General features: G+C 41.9%; 2 protein-coding genes across 5 annotated transcripts in view; one reads left to right on the top strand and one right to left on the bottom strand.

Moving 5' to 3' along the window:
• Window positions 1-105: 105 nt before the first annotated feature.
• On the bottom strand, window positions 106-21,138 carry edaradd (EDAR-associated death domain). 3 transcript variants are annotated; one of them, XM_020481690.2, is made up of 6 exons: window positions 21,025-21,138; window positions 3,884-3,942; window positions 3,446-3,488; window positions 3,267-3,337; window positions 1,547-1,595; window positions 106-1,325 (listed from the first exon to the last, which is right to left on the bottom strand). In XM_020481690.2, the coding sequence occupies exons 2-6, from the start codon at window positions 3,893-3,895 to the stop codon at window positions 937-939; spliced, it is 564 nt and encodes a 187-aa protein (XP_020337279.1). In that variant the 5' UTR covers window positions 3,896-3,942; window positions 21,025-21,138; the 3' UTR covers window positions 106-936. The 3 variants fall into 3 exon arrangements, with proteins under 3 accessions (XP_020337279.1, XP_020337278.1, XP_020337281.1); XM_020481689.2 differs by lacking the exon at window positions 21,025-21,138 and adding an exon at window positions 9,864-10,171; XM_020481692.2 differs by lacking the exon at window positions 21,025-21,138 and adding an exon at window positions 9,864-10,171 and having other exon boundaries at window positions 3,884-3,938.
• A 2,570-nt stretch (window positions 21,139-23,708) lies between these two features.
• The window catches only part of LOC109889898 (PDZ domain-containing protein 8), a 71,999-nt gene continuing 70,106 nt past the window's right edge, over window positions 23,709-25,601 (top strand). Inside the window, exon 1 of one of the 2 annotated variants that reach the window (XM_031823460.1) lies at window positions 23,709-24,760. In XM_031823460.1, coding sequence (XP_031679320.1) covers window positions 23,877-24,760 — 884 coding nt within the window. In that variant the 5' untranslated portion in view covers window positions 23,709-23,876. The remainder of the gene's footprint in view (window positions 24,761-25,601) is intronic. The other variant, XM_020481693.2, reaches the window with a different exon arrangement.

Genomic DNA, 25,601 nt, shown 5'->3' with positions numbered 1-25,601 from the left:
CACTAGTTATCATTGGTTCGCGAAACTACCGCTAATGTCCTTCATACTGCACGCAGAGACTTACAAATGGTATCCAAGAGTTCAACTGATGCAAGAATCTCACAGTATCCCTTAAATAGTATTTTAATTGACATGATTAAAGTAAATGATGATATTAGGATATGATTATTTTTTTAAACGTGTTATTAAGGGAAAGTTAATAATATTAGCAAGAATATGCAAAACATCTAGGTTTTATTTGCTTCAAGTGGGGTTGGGGAGAGGAATTGGAACCACATTCAATATAAAGCATAAGGGCAAATTCCTAATTAGAATTCAAACTGTAGTGAAATTGAAAAACACAATCTCAGCTTCATCAAACTATCCCAAAATAATCAAGACTCAATAACTATGAATACGAACAATACATTATTTGGAGATTATTCCTATTTTTATGAGACTATAATGACCAAAACGCAACACTGTCATCTTTGCCATATGATATATACTACATTGATTCTTATCATGGTCACTGTTCTAAAAAAATTACAATTGATGAACAATTCACGCTTTTAATCTCGTTCTCTTTTTCCCAACTCACCTTCTTTACGTGCTATGTTGGTTAACACAGCTCTACTTTTTATGCTCTAGCACCAACACTTGAACACACAACAATTCAGAGAATGAGGAACCTTTTGAAAAAGAAAAGAATGTGCCGGTTGAGATAATCAGAACTACAGTATTGGTAACAAGTACAAAACGACAATCAGTCCCATTAAGTCCTCAACTCCACAGGAGTCATAACATGTGATCCAGTTGTCTTTTGCACACCAAATCATCTAAAATCCGGGAACCACTGGTTGTTAAATAAATAGGCTTCTGATAACAAATGGTCCAAGTCCCTGTTGTCATTGCTAATTCAATAAAGTGGATAGCAATTAATGAGGGCATATGTGATTAATGAGCATTTTGCCAGCGTGAGGGCCAATCGTTCTCCATCCAGCGTTGCAGAAGCCGCAGCACATCAATGCGCTGGTAGACCCGGCAAAGTTCGGTGAGCTCAGTGACGGTCTTGTGGTTGTTGCGCAGCAGGAACTCTTGTGTGGGGCTGTGGCACATTGAGCCCTGGGTCCGGTGCTCCAGCAGAGTCAGCTCATCATAGCTCATACCCCAACGGCTCGCAAAGTTCTTCCAGTTCTTGACAGTGCAATGATTTGGATCCAGTTTAAGACGCAGTAAGTCAAGCAAGTCGTTGTCATCCATTAGGTCACTGATCTTTGGAGGTGGAGCTGAGCAGCAGCACTTCTCACATTGGTTGTTCAAGAACTGCAGCTCCTTGGGGAAGTCTAAGGGGTAGGGATTGGGGCAAGGGAGAATGGAATTACCAACAGCCTTGGAAATATACAGTCCACATGAAAATGATTAGTCTACTATTTTGGTACATGTACTACTGTATGCAAATGTAATGCATCTGTCTTGAAATATGTGTTGCTATAATCTATCTACAACATGTGCTTGGAAATGTTGTTCAAGGGTATAGTATATATCATGATAAAATGAAAATTACCTGGTGAGATGGAGCCTGTGCAGATGCACTCTACACCATCTTCCACTGGCTGTACGAGGTTGAATAAAACAAAACATTACATTCAGTTCTAATTATAGAGAGGAATTAACTACGATATGATTCAGAATATCTTACAGCAGTGGTTCCCAAACATTTTATAGTCCTGTACCCCTTCAAACATTCAACCTCCAGCTGCATACCCCCTCTAGCACCAGAGTCTGCGCACTCTCAAATGTTTTTTTTGCCATCATACAACTAATAATAATCAATATTTTAGCTCTTTATTTAACGATCTTACATATGAAACCTTATTTGTTCATCAACAATTGTGAATAACTCACCACAGGTTAATGAGAAGGGTGTGCTTGAAAGGATACACATAACTCTGCAATGTTGGGTTGTATTGGAGAGAGTCTCAGTCTTTAATCTTTTTCCACACACACATGCTAGTGAGGGCCGAGAATCCACTCTCACATAGCTCACTCAGGGGCTTCGCTATGTCACATTTGACATTGTCCGTAAGCTTGAGATCATTTGCACACAAAAAATCATACAATGATGGAAAGACCTGTGTTGTACTTGTTAATGCAGACAGAGAAGAGTTCCAACTTCTTAATCATAGCAACAATTTTGTCCCGCACATTGAATAGTTGCGGAGAGTCCCTATAATCCTAGATTCAGATCACAGGCGAGAAAAAACATCACCCAGATAGGCCAGTTGTGTGAGAAAATGGTCAGTAAAGAAAACTTTAAGCTTGTCTCTCAATTTAAAAAAATGTGTCAATACTTTGCCCCTTGATAACCTGCGCACTTCTGTATGTTGTAAAAGCATTACATGGTTGCTGCCCATATCATTGCATAGTGCAGAAAATACACAAGAGTTCAGGGGCCTTGCTTTAACAAAGTTAACCATTTTCACTGTAGTGTCCAAAACGTCTTTCAAGCTGTCAGGCATTCCCTTGGCAGCAAGAGCCTCTCGGTGGATGCTGCGGTGTACCCATGTCACGTCGGGAGCAACTGCTTGCACGTGCGTTACCACTCCACTATGTCTCCCTGTCATGGCTTTTGTACCATCAGTACAGATACCAACATGAGCAGCAGCTACGTTTGGCTACATACGGACCATTAGTGTAATTCCTGCGAGAGAGTAACGGTTAATGTGATTGGATGTTAATTATTTGACTAGGCTACCTGTATTTGACATTGTGTTGTTATTTCGCTGAACACTAGATGGTTTAATTAAATGTTTGACAGTGAAATGAGGCTGCTCAGGAAAGAAAAAAAACTCACCCAAATGTATTGTTGGAAAATATACATGGACTGTTTGAAAATGTGAATAAATAAATAAATAAATATTTTTTATATATGTATATATATATATAAAACATGTGAATCACATTTTTATTTGGAATACCTGCCTTACAGTATTCTAATTGATAGTATTAAAATAACACAACCTTTTTAAACCAACTCATAAACCTTTTCCTATACGGAAACAAGCGATCATTCTCACTCATTAAAACGGTCTTGTGGTTTTGACACCAACCACTAGTTCCAGTTACAAAGGCTCAAACATTACAGACCAGGTCATGACATTTTCAGATGCTGGCTTAGCGGTTGGAGTTATCTTTAGTAATCTACAGTTTACAGGAGCATCACCACATTTTCACATTAATATGAAACTAACAAAGAAACTACACTATCTGAGCCTATCACCCACCTGTCTTATTCTGTCTGAGAGAGGTGTAAGGTAGCCAGGTGGCATGGACCTCAGCTGCAGTGTCACTGTATCTGGAAAGGACAGATCGAAGGTATAGATGAATATTGTACTTTCTCATCAGAGGCCCTAGAAAGGCACATCAGTTGTGTGAACAGATGTATTGAGCTTAGAGCACCTACCTTGAGGTTCTGTGACTTGGACTGGATAGTTGGACTTCAAGGACTAAGAGACACAAACACACATGTTCAGCTTTGCTACAAAATGACACGGATGGATTCTGATCTTTATAGTGATAGAAATATTTGAAGACAGAGAGATAGCAATTAAAACACAAACTGTGGAGAAAAATAATACTCTGTGTTGGATAGCAAAAAGTGGCTTGTTGCAACTTGCTTCTATATTAGTCCCTGGGCGTAAGAAATCCCAGCATAATGTACTCAACTATGGTTAAATTACTTTCAATGGCTATTTTCTGAAAACATGGCTTTTCTCAGTCTACTCAGACTGAAGAGTTAGCACTCATTTTGTTCTATTCTTTTGAAATTAGAAAACGTTCAATTAAATTCAGATTGTACATTTCTTAACACTAGTTTGTTTCTGATGATTGACGGCCATACCATTTCTGCCATGAAGCTACTAGTATCTGTGTCCTCCACTGGTTCAGAGATGATTCTATCTGTCAAGACAAAACAGGGATATTACATGAAGAGAACAATGGAAAGGAACATATTGCAGATGTTATATATAATTTTTTATTTATTTATTTATTTTACCTTTATTTAACCAGGTAGGCAAGTTGAGAACAAGTTCTCATTTACAATTGCGATAATGATGGCTGATGGAAATGATGGAATGCAGTTTTTCAACAAAGCAAATATCAGAATGAAGAGGATACATTAAATCTGAAATGATTGATTGTCCTGGGTCTTGATATAGTGGACATGGACACACATGGATGAGTTGCAGATGTACAAAGCCCTCAATTTTGGCTTTAAAACATACAGCTAAGTCTAACTGACAAAATATAGGAAACACCAACATAAAGTGTCTTAATAGGGTGTTGGGCCACCACGAGCCAGAACAGCTTCAATGCACCTTGGCATAGATTCTATAAGTGTCTGGAACTCTATTGGAGGGATGCAACACCATTCTTCCACAAGAAATTCCATTATTTGGTGTTTTGTTGATGGTGGTGGAAAACGCGGTATCAGGCGCCGCTCCAGAATCTCTCATCAGTGTTCAATTGGGTTAAGAACTGGTGACTGAGACGGCCATGGTTTACATTGTTTTCATGCTCATTAAACCATTCAGTGACCACTTGTGCCCTGTGGATGGGGGCATAGTCAAGGTAGCCAAAATAATGGCCTACTCAGTATTTTTATACATAACCATAAGCATGATTGAATGTTAATTGCTTAATTAACTCAGGAACAACACATGTGTGGAAGCACCTGCTTTCAATTTACTTTGTATTCCTCAGTTGCTCATCTTTACATTATTTTGGCACTTACCTGTACCTCTACAAGGTCATTCAGGCTTCCATCAGTCTGCATCATTGTAAGGCTATTGTATTGGGCTCCAAATAAAGAGCTGCTCTGACTTTTCTGGCCTTTCTTAGGTTACATTCCATGAAGCTGACACTCACTTCGGCTTAGATGGGAACATTGGGTTTGTAAACACATTCAAGTGAACTAAAGACCATTTCCTATAGCTACATTAAGTTAGTGACACAGTTGAAACTGTGCCAGGCAAAGATCTCAAATGAAAACACGTGGGTGGACTCACTTCCTCGAACCAGAGACAACATTTTCAGGGTTCTCACACATTGGTGACGTGAGCAAACATATACACACAAACTGATGCAACGTATCCAATTTTACCACAGCAAATGTTATTATAATGGAGCTGTAAGGTCACTCACACCAGGGGCCTGTCAGTCTGTCATTGATTGACCATATCACCAACAAGAAGGGAAATTGTCAAGATGTCAAATAACTACTAAAACACCCTCATGAGTTTTGATTGAACAAAATTATTTTCACATATTCTAGTCATAGATCACGGTCCAGAAACTGTGATAATTTCTGTGCAGGCTACAAACAACTTAATTGGCACACACTGGTTCAATTAATGTTGAATTAAATTACATTGAATCAACGTGGAATAGACGTTGAATTGACATCTGTGCCACGTGCGAAAAGAGTACATTTTGCAGTATTTTCTGCATATTGTCATATTGCAGTATTTTCTCAACTGTTTCCTACATGATTATGATGACAGTGAGACAAGAGAGGACCTGCCAGTTACCTCTCCATATGCCAAGCTCTCAGTAAGATCAATAACAGCAGAAGAGTTAGTGATGTTTTATGCAGTGTCACTGTAATAACCATGTAATTGCTGTTGCATACATAGAAATAGAGTCTCATTCTAGGCCTGCGGTTGCACAGTTATGTACAGATCCTTTGGTAATGCATACTCATTCTACCTTGCTCCTTATTAGTGCATGCAATGCTGAGACACATCAGCCCCACATCCCCTACTCATCAACTATAAGCAGAAACCCAGCTCATCTCAGTATTGTTTCTGCTGCACAGGGAATGCAGAGACATGTACCTACTCGCTCAGGAAAAAGTTCAAGAGATGAAATATAAGCCACATCATAATAACGTTAGATCCCTCGAGGCCATGATTCCACAGAGATTAACCTAGATTTTCTCCTTTTTGACCACCCATGCCTTTGCTGCTAAGATAAGTCAAGTTTTTAAACATTTAATCAGATCGTGTAACGGTGCATTTGCTCGGCAGTGACAAAGGCACACAAATGGCTTGAGATGAATGGCGTGCTGACGTGCTAATACCTAACTCAATCCATGCAGTTTCTATCTCTAACACAAAGATGGACAAATGCCTCGTTGCCTCGTCTATGCACGGTGGATTGTGTGTGTCTGTGCTGGAAAACTCAAGTTCCACCATGCTCAGCACGAAAAATAAGTTATGTGATTTGTTGAGTGAGATGAGGCGTACTTTGCTGACCTAAAGCCTTCGGCTGTTGTAAAGGCTTCGGCTACTGTAAAGGCCTTGGCTGCTATACTAAAATTGACAACGCAATAGTAAGAAATAATAGAGATCTTGTTCTTCAAGACATGCTGATGAGGACAACGTTTCAGTATTAAAAAAGCAGACATTTTTATGAAAGAACCAGAGCATTGTGCAGCAGTGGGGTATTATTGTTCTGCTCATTCAAGTGAAAAGGCATCCTCAAGACCCAACAAATATCTGTTCAAACAGATCACAGAGTAAATGTCATTCATTTGCATGAGCTCAAGGTGTCAGCTCACATTTTCACACACCAAAACAACCATTTACATTTGCAAACATTATTGATTAACCATTTAAAATCATTATAGATTCACAGTGAAAACCAAACATAAAATGTGTGGTTATATTTTCTACAACATTGACATTTAAAAAACACAGTAGCATAGCTTACCATTTAGGTTTGATTCATCAGGGTGTCCAATGTCTCAAATTTGAGATAACAGTTTTATGCTATGTTTAATCACATTAGTACAGTTTGTCATAGCCTAGGCCTACCCTACTCACTTTTATCACTGACAGAATTTTATATTTTCCAACTCCCACACACCTTATACATCCACTGAGAGCAGTGGAGGATACTCAGATTAGGAAGGGGAGGGCTATCTTCCTCAGTGAATTTCATAAAAATTCAAATAGTGAAACATTTAAAAAAGTTAGCCTTTTTAGATAAAACTATACTAAATATATTCATGTCACCAAATAATTGATTAAAACACGGTTTTGCAATGAAGGTCTAGAGTAGCCTCAACAGCAGCTAGCTTCCGTCCTCCTCTGGGTACACTGTCTTCAATACAAAACCTAGGAGGTTCATGGTTCTCACCCCCTCCCATAGAATTACTCAGTAATTATGACAACTTCCGGAGGACGTCCTCCAACCTATCAGAGATCTTGCAACATGAACTGACATGTCCACCCAATCAAAATATCAGAGAATGAATCAAGTACTGAAAGCATAAGCTACAGCTAGCACTGCAGTGCATAACATGTGGTGAGTAGTTGACTCAAAGAGAGAAGGACAATTGTTGAACAGTTTTGAACAAATTAATTTCTTCCAAAATTAAGGAGAAGCGAGAGAAAGAGCTACGTAGCTATATTTGGTTGTATTTGGTCTTACTTTCACTTAGCTAGAGAATGCAGTGAACTGTGTTTGACTGTTATTAGGGGCAAATTCATTCCACCGAATCTGTTCAAAAATATTTCTTAAACAGAACGAAACTGGGATAAAAATACCTGAATTTGTCCAATAGAAATTCACATTTGCAACTGTTGGACTAATGATTACTCCCTAGATCAGCTAGTTGCAGGCAAGAGTGTGCAAGGCAGTATTGAATGTGTCACTGTCTGTCACCTTGATTACTCAAAATTCTCTGTTGTAAACTTTCATTCCTAGGCTATGTAGTAGCAACCTTGTGATGGGTACAGAGAAATGTAAAGTGTCATGTAGAAGCCTAAACCTATCAATCTTACATTGAGCTGGGTGACATGGTCTATAGACAATCACACACTACAAAGGGAAAACCACCCACGTCTTGCTTCCGGACATTAGCTTCAAGATGTCCACCATTGTTCCTGTACCCAAGAAAGCAAAGGTAACTGAACTAAATGACTATTGCCCTTTAGCACTCATTTCTGTCATCATGGAGTGCTTTGAGAGGCTAGTTAAGGATATATATATCCCCTCTACCTTACCTGACACCTTAGACCCATTTCAATTTGCTTACCGCCCCAATAGATCCACAGACGATGCAATCGCCATCGCAATGCACACTGCCCTATCCCATCTGGACAAGAGGAATACCTATGTAAGAATGCTGTGACGATAGCTCGGGAACCTGGGTCTGAACCCCGCCCTGTGCAACTGGCACCTGGACTTCCTGATGGGCCGCCCCCAGGTGGTGAAGGTAGGAAACAACCCCTCCACTTTGCTGATCCTCAACACACGGGCCCCACAAGTGTGTGTGGTCAGCCCCCTCCTGTACTCCTTGTTCACCTATGACTGCATGGCCATGCACGCCTCCAACTCAATCATCAAGTTTGCAGACAACACAACAGATTACCAACAACGATGAGACAGCCAACAGGGAGGAGATGAGGGCCCTGGGAGAGTGGCCTAAGGAAAATAACCTCTCACTCAACGTCAACAAAACAAAGGAGCTGATTGTGGATTTCAGGAAAAAGCTGGAGGGAGCATGCCCCTATCTATATCGACACCTTCAGTGGAGAAGGTGGAAAGCTTAAGGCCAAAAAGATCATCAAGGAAATCAACCACCCGAGTCACGGCCTGTTTACCCTGCTAACATCCAGAAGGCGAGGTCAGTATAGGTGCATCAAGCAGGGACCGAGAGACTGAAAAACAGCTTCTATCTCAAGGCCATTAGACTGTTAAATAGCCATCACAAGCCAGCTTCCACCCAGTTACGCAACCCTGCACCTTAGAGGCTGCTGCCCTTTACACATGGACTTGGAATCACTGGCCACTTTAATAATGGAACACTTGTCACTTTAATAAATGTTTAAATAATGTTTACATACTGCTTTAATCATCTCATATGCATATACTGTATTCTATTCTACTATATTTTAGTCAATGCCATTCCAACATTGCTCAATCTAATATTTATATATTTTTTTAACTCCAGTATTTTACTTTTAGATTTGTTTGTATTGTTAGATACTACTGCACTGATGGGGCTAGGAACACAAGCATTTTGCCACACCCGCAATAACATCTGCTAAATACGTGTATGTGACAAATAAAATGTGATTTGATTTGAATGGAATATGAATGACAGCCAGCCAATATGCTGTAATAGAAATAAGGCCATGCTCATTAAAAAAATGTATCATCCTCCCTCATCTTAAACTGCACCAACCGCCACTGACTGAGAATACGGTGCAAGTCCCTTACAGTCATTGATACAGGAAGGGTTTTTTTATGTTTGGGGAAATGCCAGTTGTGAGAAGAGAACATTGAAATGGAACCAATAAATTGCAAGTTCTCTGTTATGTCAATACATTCTTACAACTAAGATGTGGAAATAGGTATTAATAAAAAAGTTTTTATAGCCTACATTTAAAAAACATTTGTTTGTAAATTAGTTTGTAAATTAGTAGGTTGTTCAAAAAGCACAAAACCCACTGGGGAGAGACGTCATTCAACGTATATTTTTAACCCACATTTCCCCTTTAGGCGGTCATTGTAAATATGAATTTGTCCTTAACTGACTTGCCTAATAAAGTAATGTGTTGGGTGAAAAACTACGTGTATGTCTTTATACAAATTAAATCAGTTTTCCACGTTGAATTGTTTGTTGTTGAAATGACGTGAACACAACGTTGATTCAAACAGTTTTCGCCCAGTGGGAAGATGTAGATTCAAACATGCGTTAAGGATGACATTCATCCACAACCAGTAAGAAGCCTATAGATAACATACAAGAGGACCATAAACGACATATCTATATAATTTAAACATTTTAAATAAAAGTGTAGACTTACCGAATGGCTCCTTAAACGCCTTCAAGCTATTCATCTTGACACAAATTGACGTACACATAAGAGAAAAGTCCGTTGCACCTAATAGTAAAATGACAACGTCTGATAACAAAATTGATGAGGAGTGGCGATACCACTTCGGCGACTGAGTACCGGAGACTGAGCAGAGAGGGTAGGAGGTTAAAGATGATGTAATGATGATGATGATGCTCAATAGTAGAAAAAGTTCTAAAAAAGTATATGCCTCTTCTCTGATCAGAAGTGTCTCATGTCGAGCAACTTCCCGTACACAATGGAAGACATGTCATGGAGGCCGAAAGACCTGTCTGGAGATTAACCATTTAAGTTCCTCCATTACTACATGACCCAATAACTTTCCTTAGCCGAGCCGATGCTATTGCATACTATATGGCCAAGGAATTATATGCAGTCGTGGCCAAAAGTTGAGAATGACACAAATATAAATTTTCACAAAGTTTGCTGCTTCAGTGTCTTTAGAATTTTTGTCAGATGTTACTATGAAATAATGAAGTACAATTACAAGCATTTCATAAGTGTCAAAGGCTTTTATTGACAATTACATGAAGTTGATGCAAAGAGTCAATATTTGGAGTGTTGACCCTTCTTTTTCAAGACCTCTGCAATCCGCCCCTGCATGCTGTCAATTAACATCTGGGCCAAATCCTGACTGATGGCAGCCCATTCTTGCATAATCAATGCTTGGAGTTTGTCAGAATTTGTGGGGTTTTGTTTGTCCACCCGCCTCTTGAGGATTGACCACAAATTGTCAATGGGATTAAGGTCTGGGGAGTTTCCTGGCCATGGACCCAAAATATCGATGTTTTGTTCCCAGAGCCACTTAGTTATTACTTTTGCCTTATGGCAAGGTGCTCCATCATGCTGGAAAAGACATTGTTCGTCACCAAACTGTTCCTGGATGTTTGGGAGAAGTCGCTCTCGGAGGATGTGTTGGTAACATTTTTTATTCATGGCTGTGTTCTTAGGCAAAATTGTGAGTGAGCCCACTCCCTTGGCTGAGAAGCAACCCCACACATGAATGGTCTCAGGATGCTTTACTGTTGGCATGACACAGGACTGATGGTAGCGCTCACCTTGTCTTCTCCAGACAAGCTTTTTTCCGGATGCCCCAAACAATCAGAAAAGGGGATACATCAGAGAAAAGGACTTTACCCCAGTCCTCAGCAGTCCAATCCCTGTACCTGTTGCAGAATATCAGTCTGTCCCTGATGTTTTTCCTGGAGAGAAGTGGCTTCTTTGCTGTCCTTCTTGACACCAGGCCATCCTCCAAAAGTCTTCGCCTCACTGTGCGTGCAGATGCACTCACACCTGCCTGCTGCCATTCCTGAGCAAGCTCTGTACTGGTGGTGCCCCGATCCCACAGCTGAATCAACTTTAGGAGATGGCCCTGGCTCTTGCTGGACTTTCTTGGGCGCCCTGAAGCCTTCTTCACAACAATTGAACCGCTCTCCTTGAAGTTCTTGATGATCCGATAAATGGTTGATTTAGGTGCAATCTTACTGGCAGCAATATCCTTGCCTGTGAAGCCCTTTTTGTGCAAAGCAATGATGACTGCACATGTTTCCTTGCAGGTAACCATGGTTGGCAGAGGAAGAACAATGATTCCAAGCACCACTCTCCTTTTGAAGCTTCCAGTCTGTTATTTGAACTCAATCAGCATGACAGAGTGATCTCCAGCCTTGTCCTCGTCAACACTCACACCGTTGTTAACGAAAGAATCACTGACATGATGTCAGCTGGTCCTTTTGTAGCAGGGCTGAAATGCAGTGGAAATGTTTTTGGGGGATTCAGTTCATTTTCATGGCAAATAGGGACTTTGCAATTAATTTAAATTAATCTGATCACTCTTCATAACAGTCTGGAGTAATTGCAAATTGCCATCATATAAACTGAGGCAGCAGACTTTGTGAAAATTAATATTTGTGTCATTCTCAAAAGTTTTGGTGACGACTGTATACAGTACAAGTCAACATTTTGGACACACCTACTCATTCCTGGGTTTTTCTTTATTTAGACTATTTTCTACATTGTAGAATAATAATGATGACATCAAAACTATGAAATAACACATATGGAATCATGAAGTAACCAAAAAAGTGTTAAACAAATCAAAATATATTTTATATTTGAGATTCTTCAAAGTAGCCACCCTTTGCCTTGATGACAGCTTTGCACACTCTTGGCATTCGCTCTACCAGCTTCATGAAGTAGTCACCCGGAAAGCATTTCAATCAACAAGTGTGCCTTGTTAAAAGTTCATTTGTGGAATTTCTTTCCTTAATGCGTTTGAGCCAATCAGTTGTATTGTAACAAGGTATTTATTTTGTATGTTTTTATTTTATTTCACCTTTACAACTGCGACCTGGCCAAGATACAGCAAAGCAGTGCGACAAAAACAACAACACAGAGTTACACATGGGATGAACAAATGTACAGTCAATAGCACAATAGAAAAATCTATATACAGTGTGTGCAAATGTAGTGAGATTAGGGAGGTAAGGCAATAAATAGGCCATAGTGGCAAAATAATTACAATTTAGCGTTAACACTGGAGATATATATGTGCAGATGATAATGTGCAAGTAGAGATACTGGGGTGCAAAAGAGCAAAAATAAATAACAATATGGGGATGTGGTAGTTGGGTGGGCTATTTACAGATGGGCCGTGTACAGGTGCAGTGATCAGTAAGCTTATGAACACTCCTTCCGAGGCCTCCAACTGCTTTTAAATGCAAGTAAAACTAAGTGCATGCTCTTCAACTTCACTGCCCGCACCCTCCTGCCCGACTAGCATCACAACTCTGGACGGTTCTAAGTCGGAACCATCCAAAGTAGTGATGCTAGTCGGGCAGGCAGGTGTGGGCAGTGATCGGTTGAAGAGCATGCATTTAGTTTTACTAGCCTTTAAGAGCAGTTGGAGGCCACGGAAGGAGTGTTTGTTTGACATTGAAGCTCATCTAGAGGTTAGTTAACACAGTGCCCAAAGAAGGGCCACATGTATACAGAATGGTGTTGTCTGCGTAGAGGTGGATCAGAGAATCACCAGCAGCAAGAGCGACGTCATTGATAGATACAAAGAAAAGAGTCGGCCCGAGAATTGAACCCTTTTGCATAGAGACTGCCAGAGGTCCGGACAACAGGCTCTCCGATATGACACACTGAACTCTGAGAAGTAGTTGGTGTACCAGGCGAGGCAGTCATTTGAGAAACCAAGGATGTTGAGTTTGCCGATAAGATTACAGTAATTGAGTCGAAAGCCTTGGCCGGGTTGATGAAGACGGCTGTACAGTACTGTCTCTTATCGATGGCAGTTATGATATTATTTAGGACCTTGAGCGTGGCTGAGGTGCACCCATGGCCAGCTCGGAAACCAGATTATATAGCGGAGAAGGTATGGTGGGATTCGAAATGGTCGGTGATCTCTTTGTTAACTTGGCTTTCGAAGACTTTAGAAAGGCAGGGCAGGATGGATATAGGTCTACAACAGTTTGGGTCTAGAGTGTCTCCCCCTTTGAAGAGGGGGATGACCGCGGCAGCTATCCAATCTTTAGGGATCTCAGACAATACAACAGAGAGGTTGAACAGGCTAGTAATAGGGGTTGCAACAATTGCGGTGGATACTTTTAGAAAGAGAGGACCCAGATTGTCTAGCCCAGCTGATTTGTAGGGGTCCAGAAATTGCAGCTCTTTCATATCATTAGCTATCTGGATTTTGGTGAAGGAGATGCAGGGGGTGGGGGGGTGGCTGGGGTAGGGGTAGCTAGGTGGTAAGCATGGTCAGCCTTAGAAAAATGCTTCTTGAAACTCTCGATTATCGTGGATTTATCGGTGGTGACAGTGCTTCCTAGCCTCAGTGCAGTGGGCAGCTGGGAGGAGGTGCTCTTATTCTCCATGGACTTTACAGTGTCGCAAAACTTTTTGTAACTTGTGCTACAGGATGCAAATTACTATTTGAAAAAGCTAGCCGTTGCTTTCCTAACTGCCTGTGTATATTGATTCTTAACTTCCCTGAAAGTTGCATATCGCGGGGACTATTTGATGCTAATTCAGTACGCCACATGATGTTTTTGTGCTGGTCATGGGCAGCCAAGTCTGGAGTGAACCAAGGGCTATATCTGATCTTAGTTCTACATTTTTGGAACGGGGCATGCTTATTTAAGATGATGAGGAAAGCACTTTTAAAGAATAACCAGGATACCCGGGCCAGGTCGATTAGAAAGGCCTGCTCGCTGAAGTGTTTTAGGGAGCTTTTGACAGAGAAGGGTGGTCGTTTGACAGTGGACCCATTACGGACGCAGGCAATGAGGCAGTGATCGCTGTGATCCTGGTTAAAGACAGCAGAGGTGTATTTAGAGGGCAGGTTGGTCAGGATGATATCTATGAGGGTGCCCGTGTTTACAGATTTAGGGTTGTACCTGGTAGGTTCCTTTATAATTTGTGTGAGATTGAGGGCATCTAGCTTAGATTGTAGGACGGCCGGGGTGTTAAGCATATCCCAGTTTAAGTCACCTAAGAATACGAACTCTGAAGATAAATTGGGGGCAATCAATTCACATGTGGAGTCCATGTAGGGCTGGTATACAGAAGATAGCCCTATTTGGTAAAAGCCCAATTCCATATTATGGCAAGAACAGCTCAAATAACCAAAGAGAAACAACAGTCCATCATTACTTTAAGATATGAAGGTCTGTCAAAATGTTGAACGTTTCTTCAAGTGCAGTCGCAAAAACCATCAAGAGCTATAATGAAACTGGCTCTAAAGAGGACCGCCACAGGAAAGGAACACCCAGAGTTACCTCTGCTGCAGAGGATAAATTCATTAGAGTTAACAGCCTCAGAAATTGCAGCCTTAATAAATGCTTCAGAGTTCAAGTCACAGACACATCTCAACATCAACGGTTCAGAGGAGACTACGTGAATCAGGCCTTCATGGTCGAATTGCTGCAAAGAAACCACTACTAAAGGACACCAATAATAATAAGAAACTTCTTTCGGCCAAGAAACATGAGCAATGGACATTAGACAGGGGGAAATCTGTCCTTTGGACTGAGTCAAAATGTGAGATTTTTGGTTCCAATCTTTGTGTCTTTGTGAGACGCAGAGTAGGTGAACGGATGATGTCTGAATGTGTGGTTCCCACAGTGAAGCATGGAGGAGGAGGTGCGATGGTGTGGGGGTGCTTTGCTGGTGACACTGATGGTGATTTATTTAGAATTCAAGGCACACTTAACCAGCATGGCTACCACAGCATTCTGCAGCAATACCCCATCCCATCTGGTTTGTGCATAGTAGGACTATCATTTGTTTTTCAACAGGACAATGATCCAACACACCTCCAGGCTGTGTAAGGGCTATTTGACCAAAAATGAGAGTGATGGAGTACTGCATCAGATGACCTAGGGATGACCTGGCCTCCACAATCACCCAACCTCAACCCAATTGAGATGGTTTGGGATGAGTTGGACCGCAGAGTGAAGGAAAAGCAGCCAACAAGTGCTTAGCATATGTGGGAACTCTTTCAAGACTGTTGGAAAAGCATTCCAGGTGAGGCTTGTTGAGAGAATGTCAAGAGGCATGTATGAGAGCATCGGCTGTTCTGGACAACTGTGTGATCACGCTCTCCATAGCCGACTTGAGTAAGACCTTTAAACAGGTCAACATACACAAGGCTGCGGGGCCAGACGGATTACCAGGACGTGTGCTCCGGGCATGTTCTGACCAACTGACAGGTGTCTTCACTGACATTTTCAACATGTCCCTGATTGAGTCTGTAATACCAACATGCTTCAAGCAGACCACCATAGTCCCTGTGCCCAAGAACACAAAGGCAACCTGCCTAAATGACTACAGAGCCGTAGCACTCCCGTTCGAGGCCATGAAGTGCTTTGAAAGGCTGGTAATGGCTCACATAAACACCATTATCCCAGAAACCCTAGACCCACTCCAATTTGCATACCGCCCAAGATCCACAGATGATGCAATCTCTATTGCACTCCACACTGCCCTTTCCCACCTGGACAAAAGGAACACCTATGTGAGAATGCTGTTCATTGACTACAGATCAGCGTTCAACACCATAGTACCCTCAAAGCTCATCACCAAGCTAAGGATCCTGGGACTAAACACCTCCCTCTGCGACTGGATCCTGGACTCCCTGACAGGCTGCCCCCAGGTGGTGAGGGTAGGTAACAACACATTTGCCATGCTGATCCTCAACACTGGAGCTCCCCAGGGGTGCGTGCTCAGCACCCTCCTGAACTCCCTGTTCACCCAAGACTGCATGGCCAGGCACGACTCCAACACCATCATTAAGTTTGCTGACGACACCGACAACGACGAGACAGCATATAGGGAGGAGGTAAGACACCTGGCCGGGTGGTGCCAGAATAACAACCTATCCCTCAACGTAACCAAGACTAAGGAGATGATTGTGGACTACAGGAAAAGGAACACCGAGCATGCCCCCATTCTCATCGACGGGGCTGTCATGGAGCAGGTTGAGAGCTTCAAATTCCTTGGTGTCCACATCAACAACAAACAAGATTGGTCCAAACACACCAAGATAGTCATGAAGAGGGCACGACAAAGCCTATTTCCCCTCAGGAAACTAAAAAGATTTGGCATGGGTCCTGAGATCCTCAAAAGGTTCTACAGCTGCAACATCGAGAGCATCCTGACCGGTTGCATCACTGCCTGGTGTGGCAATTGCTCTGCCTCCGACCGCATGGCACTTCAGAGGGTAGTGCGTACGGCCCAGTACATCACTGGACCATCCAGGACCTCTACACTAGGCGGTGTCAGAGGAAGGCCCTAAAAATGGTCAAAGACCCCAGCCACCCCAGTCAGCCTGTTCTCTCTACTACCGCATGGCAAGTGGTACCGGAGTGCCAAGTCTAGGACAAAAAGGCTTCTCAACAGTTTTTACCCCCATAAGACTCCTGAACAAGTAACCAAAAGGTTACCCGGACTATTTGCATTGTGTGCCCCCCCCGCCAACCCCTCTTTTTACACTTCTGCTACTCTCTGTTCATCATATAAGCATAGTCACTTTAACGATACCTACATGTACATACTACCTCAATAAGCCTGACTAACAGGTGTCTGTATATAGCCTTGCTACTCTTTTTTCAAATGTCTTTTTACTTTTGTTTTATTTCTTTACTTACCTACCTACACGCACACACACACGTACTTTTTTATTCCGTACCATTGGTTAGAGCCTGTAAGTAAGCATTTCACGTTAAGGTTTACACCTGTTGTATTTGGCGCACGTGACAAATAAACTTTGATTTTATTTGAAGAGTGTGCAAAGCTGTTATCAAGGCAAATCGTGGCTACTTTGAAGAATCTCAAATCTCAAATATACAGTGCCTTGCGAAAGTATTCGGCCCCCTTGAACTTTGCGATCTTTTGCCACATTTCAGGCTTCAAACATAAAGATATAAAACTGTATTTTTTTGTGAAGAATCAACAACAAGTGGGACACAATCATGAAGTGGAACGACATTTATTGGATTTTTTAACTTTTTTAACAAATCAAAAACTGAAAAATTGGGCGTGCAAAATTATTCAGCCCCTTTACTTTCAGTGCACCAAACTCTCTCCAGAAGTTCAGTGAGGATCTCTGAATGATCCAATGTTGACCTAAATGACTAATGATGATAAATACAATCCACCTGTGTGTAATCAAGTCTCCGTATAAATGCACCTGCACTGTGATCATCTCAGAGGTCCGTTAAAAGCGCAGAGAGCATCATGAAGAACAAGGAACACACCAGGCAGGTCCGAGATACTGTTGTGAAGAAGTTTAAAGCCGGATTTGGATACAAAAAGATTTCCCAAGCTTTAAACATCCCAAGGAGCACTGTGCAAGCGATAATATTGAAATGGAAGGAGTATCAGACCACTGCAAATCTACCAAGACCTGGCCGTCCCTCTAAACTTTCAGCTCATACAAGGAGAAGACTGATCAGAGATGCAGCCAAGAGGCCCATGATCACTCTGGATGAACTGCAGAGATCTACAGCTGAGGTGGGAGACTCTGTCCATAGGACAACAATCAGTCGTATATTGCACAAATCTGGCCTTTATGGAAGAGTGGCAAGAAGAAAGCCATTTCTTAAAGATATCCATAAAAAAGTGTAGTTTAAAGTTTGCCACAAGCCACCTGGGAGACACACCAAACATGTGGAAGAAGGTGCTCTGGTCAGATGAAACCAAAATTGAGCTTTTTGGCAACAATGCAAAACGTTATGTTTGGCGTAAAAGCAACACAGCTCATCACCCTGAACACACCATCCCCACTGTCAAACATGGTGGTGGCAGCATCATGGTTTGGGCCTGCTTTTCTTCAGCAGGGACAGGGAAGATGGTTAAAATTGATGGGAAGATGGATGGAGCCAAATACAGGACCATTCTGGAAGAAAACCTGATGGAGTCTGCAAAAGACCTGAGACTGGGACGGAAATTTGTTTTCCAACAAGAAAATGATCCAAAACATAAAGCAAAATCTACAATGGAATGGTTCAAAAATAAACATATCCAGGTGTTAGAATGGCCAAGTCAAAGTCCAGACCTGAATCCAATCGAGAATCTGTGGAAAGAACTGAAAACTGCTGTTCACAAATGCTCTCCATCCAACCTCACTGAGCTCGAGCTGTTTTGCAAGGAGGAATGGGAAAAATCTCGATGTGCAAAACTGATAGAGATATACCCCAAGCGACTTACAGCTGTAATCGCAGCAAAAGGTGGCGCTACAAAGTATTAACTTAAGGGGCAGTTTTTTTTTTGTTAAAAAAGTTTGAAATATCCAATAAATGTCATTCCACTTCATGATTGTGTCCCACTTGTTGTTGATTCTTCACAAAAAAATACAGTTTTATATCTTTATGTTTGAAGCCTGAAATGTGGCAAAAGGTCGCAAAGTTCAAGGGGGCCGAATACTTTCGCAAGGCACTGTGTTTTGATTTGTTTAACACTTTTTTGGTTACTACATGATTCCTTATGTGTTATTTCAAGGGTTTGATGTCTTCAGTATTATTCTTCAATATAGAAAATAGGGAAAATAAATAAAAACCCTTGAGTGAGTAGGTGTGTCCAAACTTTTGACTGGTACTGTAGGTCTCATAACACTGTTATCGAAAATGGCCTAACAGTAATCATGCTTCAGCCAAAGGCAGCCATGCCACTTGGTGTGCAGAGGAGATTTTGCCTAATCTTGATGCATCATGATGCATTTATAAGTTATATTCTTCAAGAATCAATGTATATCAGTAACTTTAGCTACAGTATTGAAATGTGAACATTGAACAGTAGGAAACATCCCAGAATGAAATATAGCAGCCAATCCAATAGGCTTGATACATTGTCTACTCTAGACTCCAGTAGAAACTAATGTTGAAATAAATGTTGGTGGTGTCCGCTATGTGAAAAAACAAACACACATTGTGCTATGGGAAATAATAAACAGATACTTTATTTGACACTGCCTTGACTGTTAAAGCAGTGATACAATGTAACAAGGCTGCATTGCATCATGGTATCATTTAATGGCTTACTTGCAATGCACCATTGCGTTTGCACTGCGCAAGATGCTTCCTTTCTAAAGTGTATTTTGCAGATTCAAATGTAAAGGTGCTGCCATCTGCTGTCATGTATGAGTACGTCATGTATGGGTACGAACACAGGTTCCCTTCGAAATGTAATGCAACACCTGCTTTTAGGCCTATGCATTTATTGCGACTTAATTTCAGTCTATAGTCTAGGCCTGAATCAATGCGCAATATTATGTTCTTTACGCATAAATTATTTTGGAGCCTATCCTGTTTACTGTTTAAAGTGTTATTTTGGCAAGCAGATGTTCTTGTGGAAAGATGAAATATGCCCAGAATTTGGCATTATTCTTCACGAGGCATGATTCACTGCGTAAAACTGGCAGGTGACTTTGAAAGAGACAATCATTTGGCTTCAGTTTTCCTGGGGTATAACCATTCATCAAAACAGTTGCTAAAGGTTCCATTTTGCAACGAAAATAAGAGTTCCTATTGGAGAAATGCAAGTATGCATCTCCCCGTTTCGTTCCGTTTGGTTTTTTGTGAATACACCTCAGGTTACACAACGCACCGAGGCCAAACGTACACTTTTGTGAACTCCGTCATTACGCACAACTACGTAAAACGTTCGCCCAATCAGATGAGGAGCTTGAACCCCAGGAAAGAATTAGTGTCACGGCAGCAGCACCAGCTGGATCATATCCACATTAAGACTTCCGGATTTTGAATTTAGCCTTCAAAATAAAAGTCAGCGGTAAAAACGCTAGGCGTATGATACAAAATCTATATATTTTTGCAGCTTTATATAGTGCATAATGTGAAAAGCCAGCAGCAAGCTGTGCAACACAGTCCCCCTTGAAAAAGGGGGGGGAATACTCAGTAGAGTCTCTACTAACCAAATATGATTAACTTTGGAGGGGGAATGTGTTGCACTGCCCGTTGCTGGCATTTGACTCTGCCCCCTCCGTAGCCCCCAATGCAATACACCGTGCAAGAGATCTGTATTAGTTTGAACAGCAGTAGCAGTGTGTGGGTAAAATCCCTGGGGAAGCCAAGCCAGGACAATAATGCCGTATTACAACCTGTATTGTGATATTTTCATTATTTCCTCAATAACCTGTTAGTTCATATGCCTTGCCACTGTGATAAATAGGCCTAAGGCCGAGACAATAAGAAGACACAGTGGCAGAATAAATTCAACCACACCTTTGTTTGATCACAAAACTGGAGCGCAACATCTGTCTAGTGGAGTCCGCAAGGCATATTGCATGTAACATGACTGACAGCATGGTCAATCAAGTTAATGTTTTCGTCATTTTCGGACTACTAAACAAACACAGGAAAGTAACAACAAGTCGCAAAGAAAACAGGAGCTGCTTCCACTATTCCAGCACTATTTCAACATCATCAAATCACCAAATCATCAAATCACCTATGCTAATAGATGTCTAATATAGTGAACTAAAAGATTCCCAAAACAATTTAGTCCAATAAACGTAAGCTAAATACCATGTGGCTGTCTATTGGTACTGATTTGTGTGTGTGTACATAAGTAGAAAAACATGTTGGCTCACCCTACTTGTAGAGAAACACCAATGCCATCCTCCTTTCTTTCATGTTGCCGAAACAATCTATGGCTGTGATACAGTACACACTTTTAGTTTTTGTTGTCCTAGGCTTGCTCGCTAGTATAACTTCCTTTCATGAGCAATGATTAGCCAGCTAGTTAACATTAGGTTACTACCTACATATTGAACTTCCATCCTCTCAGCCCCGAGGCACAATGTATAATTTTATGGTTGGGTCAGAATCACCTTTATAATCATTGGCCAGTACTGAGAATTAAGTTAAACCACAAGTCCAAATCCCTATCTCCATAAATGGCTAATTTAGGATAGGGCCAATTTTAGCTAGATAGCTCGCCACTGGAGGACAACAACACAACGACATGCAACAATTCAAGTTTTTTTTTGTTAATGACATTTGGCTTTTGATGTAAAGTGATTGGTGTGAAGCCAAATCCAACCGGGCTTCCCTTTACACTTTTTTTGTACCATTCACAGTTGAGTTCATACAATTTAGCTCAATACTGAATGGCTATTAGTGTATAAATATTTTTTTTCATCAAGGGAGGTCAAATGCTTACCGGCTTCCCTTGCACACAACCCTACGGTGGCAACAATATCATACATACTCTTTTTGACCTGACAACATCAGATAGATTGGCTACACATACAGAGACAGAGGGGCGCTGTTTCACTTTGTCGGATGCTTTCTCCAGTGAGATACAGCGAATTGAAGGTTAATTATGAAACAAAAAGAGATGAAAGATAACTTATGTTTTTTATTTTTGCTTGGTCAATTTTTTGGGAAATATATATATACTGCTCAAAAAAATAAAGGGAACACTAAAATAACACATCCTAGATCTGAATGAATGAAATATTCTTATTAAATACTTTTTTCTTTACATAGTTGAATGTGCTGACAACAAAATCACACAAAAATGATCAATGGAAATCAAATGTATCAACCCATGGAGGTCTGGATTTGGAGTCACACTCAAAATTAAACTGGAAAACCATACTACAGGCTGATCCAACTTTGATGTAATGTCCTTAAAACAAGTCAAAATGAGGCTCAGTAGTGTGTGTGGCCTCCACGTTCCTGTATGACCTCCCTACAACGCCTGGGCATGCTCCTGATGAGGTGGCGGATGGTCTCCTGAGGGATCTCCTCCCAGACCTGGACTAAAGCATCCGCCAACTCCTGGACAGTCTGTGGTGCAACGTAGCGTTGGTGGATGGAGCGAGACATGATGTCCCAGATGTGCTCAATTGGATTCAGGTCTGGGGAACGGGCGGGCCAGTCTATAGCATCAATGCCTTCTTCTTGCAGGAACTGCTGACACACTCCAGCCACATGAGGTCTAGCATTGTCTTGCATTAGGAGGAACCCAGGGCCAACCGCACCAGCATATGGTCTCACAAGGGGTCTGAGGATCTCATCTCGATACCTAATGGCAGTCAGGCTACCTCTGGCGAGCACATGGAGGGCTGTGCGGCCCCCCAAAGAAATGCCGCCCCACACCATGACTGACACACCGCCAAACCGGTCATGCTGGAGGATGTTGCAGGCAGCAGAACATTCTCCACGGTGTCTCCAGACTCTGTCACGTCTCTCACATGTACTCAGTGTGAACCTGCTTTCATCTGTGAAGAGCACAGGGCGCCAGTGGCGAATTTGCCAATCTTGGTGTTCTCTGGCAAATGCCAAACGTCCTGCACGGTGTTGGGCTGTAAGCACAACCCCCACCTGTGGACGTCGGGCCCTCATGAAGTCTGTTACTGACTGTTTGAGCAGACACATGCACATTTGTGGCCTGCTGGAGGTCATTTTGCAGGGCTCTGGCAGTGCTCCTCCTGCTCCTCCTTGCACAAAGGCGGAGGTAGCGGTCCTGCTGCTGGGTTGTTGCCCTCCTACGGCCTCCTCCACGTCTCCTGATGTACTGGCCCGTCTCCTGGTAGCGCCTCCATGCTCTGGACACTACGCTGACAGACACAGCAAACCTTCTTGCCACAGCTCGCATTGATGTGCCATCCTGGATGAGCTGCACTACCTGAGCCACTTGTGGGTTGTAGACTCCGTCTCATGCTACCACTAGAGTGAAAGCACCGCCAGCATTCAAAGTGACCAAAACATCAGCCAGGAAGCTTAGGAACTGAGAAGTGGTCTGTGGTTATCACCTGCAGAACCACTCCTTTATTGGGGGTGTCTTGCTAATTGCCTATAATTTCCACCTGTTGTCTATTCCATTTGCACAACAGCATGTGCAATTTATTGTCAGTCAGTGTTGCTTCCTAAGTGGACAGTTTGATTTCACAGAAGTGTGATTGACTTGGAGTTACATTGTGTTGTTTAAGTGTTCCCTTTATTTTTTTGAGCAGTATATATATATATATATATATATATTAGAATATACATACCCTACTGAAGACTCTACACCCCACTTTTACATCTGCACAAAACATTTTTCCCTGTACCACTATAGTTGTACTATCTTGTGTCCAGGCACCTTGATCCTAGAACATGTTTTAAAACCATGATTTAATGCAAATGCAACTGAAAATTGAACACATATTAATCATTGTTCATGTTTAGACAATTATTTTTTCATACTTCATGAATACATATAGGTTAATGATGTTTTCCTACGAGTATGGGGGAAATTTCATTTGGATCATTTCCGAAATTCTGTGACCCGGAAGTACTTTTTTAGTGTCGCTGACGAGCCGCTGATCAGGGAAGAGGCAGATGATATGGCAGCTTTGTGAGCGACCAGGTGGAACTTGCATTGTTAAGACGGTTAAACGTCGGAATATGAAAACATTTTAACGCGGAAACAGGGAGAGGGACACTGCTCGAAATGATTTACTTGATAGTCATTTCCGCATTATCTGGAGCACTCTTTACATTGCTATTACAGTTCTTACTGCTTTACCGGAGAAGCCCCGAGCCTATAGCCAGGACAGTGCAATATGTCAAAGCAGTGCCTGATCCCGCATTGAAGGATTACTTTAATAACCAACATGCAGAATCAGGCCAGCAGCAACAAGACAACACATCATCCGCTGCACCCAAACAGCAAGAGGCCATCACTCCCAGGCATCAGGAAGCGGCTGCCACCAGCAGTAGCCCTAAACAACAACCGCCACCGCCTTGTCAAAGTGAGCCCCTCCACACCTCCAAACCGGAGACGTGCAATTTTCTAAATGCTATCTTTTTGTTCCTATTCAGAGAACTCCGCGACACTCCCGTCGTTAGGCACTGGCTGACCAAAAAGTTCAAGGTGGAGTTCGAGGAGCTATTACAAACCAAGACAGCTGGTCGGCTGTTGGAGGGACTCAGTCTCAGGGATATCTCCCTGGGTAATTCTTTGCCCGTGTTTAAAACGGCCAAACTTATGAAGCCAGTGAGTTTAAATGAAGACGGCATGCCCGAGGAACTCAATTTCGAGGTGGACCTTGAATATAATGGCGGGTTCCATCTAGCAATTGATGTAGACCTCGTTTTTGGGAAGTCAGCATACCTGTTCGTAAAAATGACGCGTGTGGTTGGAAGACTGAAGCTGCAGTTCACTCGCATGCCTTTTACGCACTGGTCCTTCGCGTTCCTTGAGGACCCACTGATAGACTTCGAGGTGAAGTCACAGTTCGAGGGAAGGCCCTTGCCCCAGCTCACCTCAATCATTGTCAACCAGCTGAAAAGAATCATCAAGAAGAAACACACCTTGCCAAATTACAAAATCAGGTAAAACTTGCACGGAGTCTACCACTTATATTTATTTAGGTCTATGCATGTCAGTAGGCCTACCAAGAGATGGTCAGAGATGTGTATCATCAACATTTCAAGCTGATTTAAGGACAAGAGAAAGTGGCCCAACTAACAGCCCAACTATTATTTTGATAGCTTCCAAGATCTGTAAGATGCACATTTGGACTCCAAGTGGGTGATAACGCATAGCCATATAGCCTTCTATTTGGCTAAATTGAAGGCTCTGCTTAGGCCTTCTATCCTAATGCAACCTTGTAGATATTTATTTTAGGTTGAAATTGTCCACCACGTTATTTAACAGCCTGGCCTCAGACTAGACGTAACAGAATATATGTTAATCTGTGAAACTGAAATGAGTGATATGTTTGGTATGGTTACATTAAACCGAAGGTTACTTAGCCAAAATGAAAGGACTGAGTTTGTTCGGGGAGTATGGGTGGGCGTATAACGTGTGACCAGCATCCCAAAGGTTGTGTTTGAGTCACATCCATGGACAACTTTAGCATTGTAGATAATTAGCAACTTTGTTAAGTCCAGGTTGCAGTGAAAGGTTAAATGATGACAAACATGCAGTCTTTAATTTTTTTTCATCTGTCAGGGCATAGGCCTACCGACTGTCAGTAGGCAGTGTGGTAGTATACAGTGTTGAGACATGGGACAGCACCTGTTGCAAAGGAAGCCATTGAGGGACACCATAGTTGCGAACCTATGAAATGATCAAGGATAGTGTTGATCCTTCTGAGACAGAGGAGTGCCCCCTGTCACTACATTGAGAACATTTTGAAATGACCACAACCTGGTGTGAAATAGTCACAGT

Source organism: Oncorhynchus kisutch, linkage group LG4 (assembly GCF_002021735.2).
Source record: "Oncorhynchus kisutch isolate 150728-3 linkage group LG4, Okis_V2, whole genome shotgun sequence".
NCBI classification, from domain to species: Eukaryota; Metazoa; Chordata; class Actinopteri; order Salmoniformes; family Salmonidae; genus Oncorhynchus; species Oncorhynchus kisutch.
The sequence above is the reverse complement of the archived record's forward strand: the minus strand, read 5'-3'. Positions and strand labels throughout refer to the sequence as shown.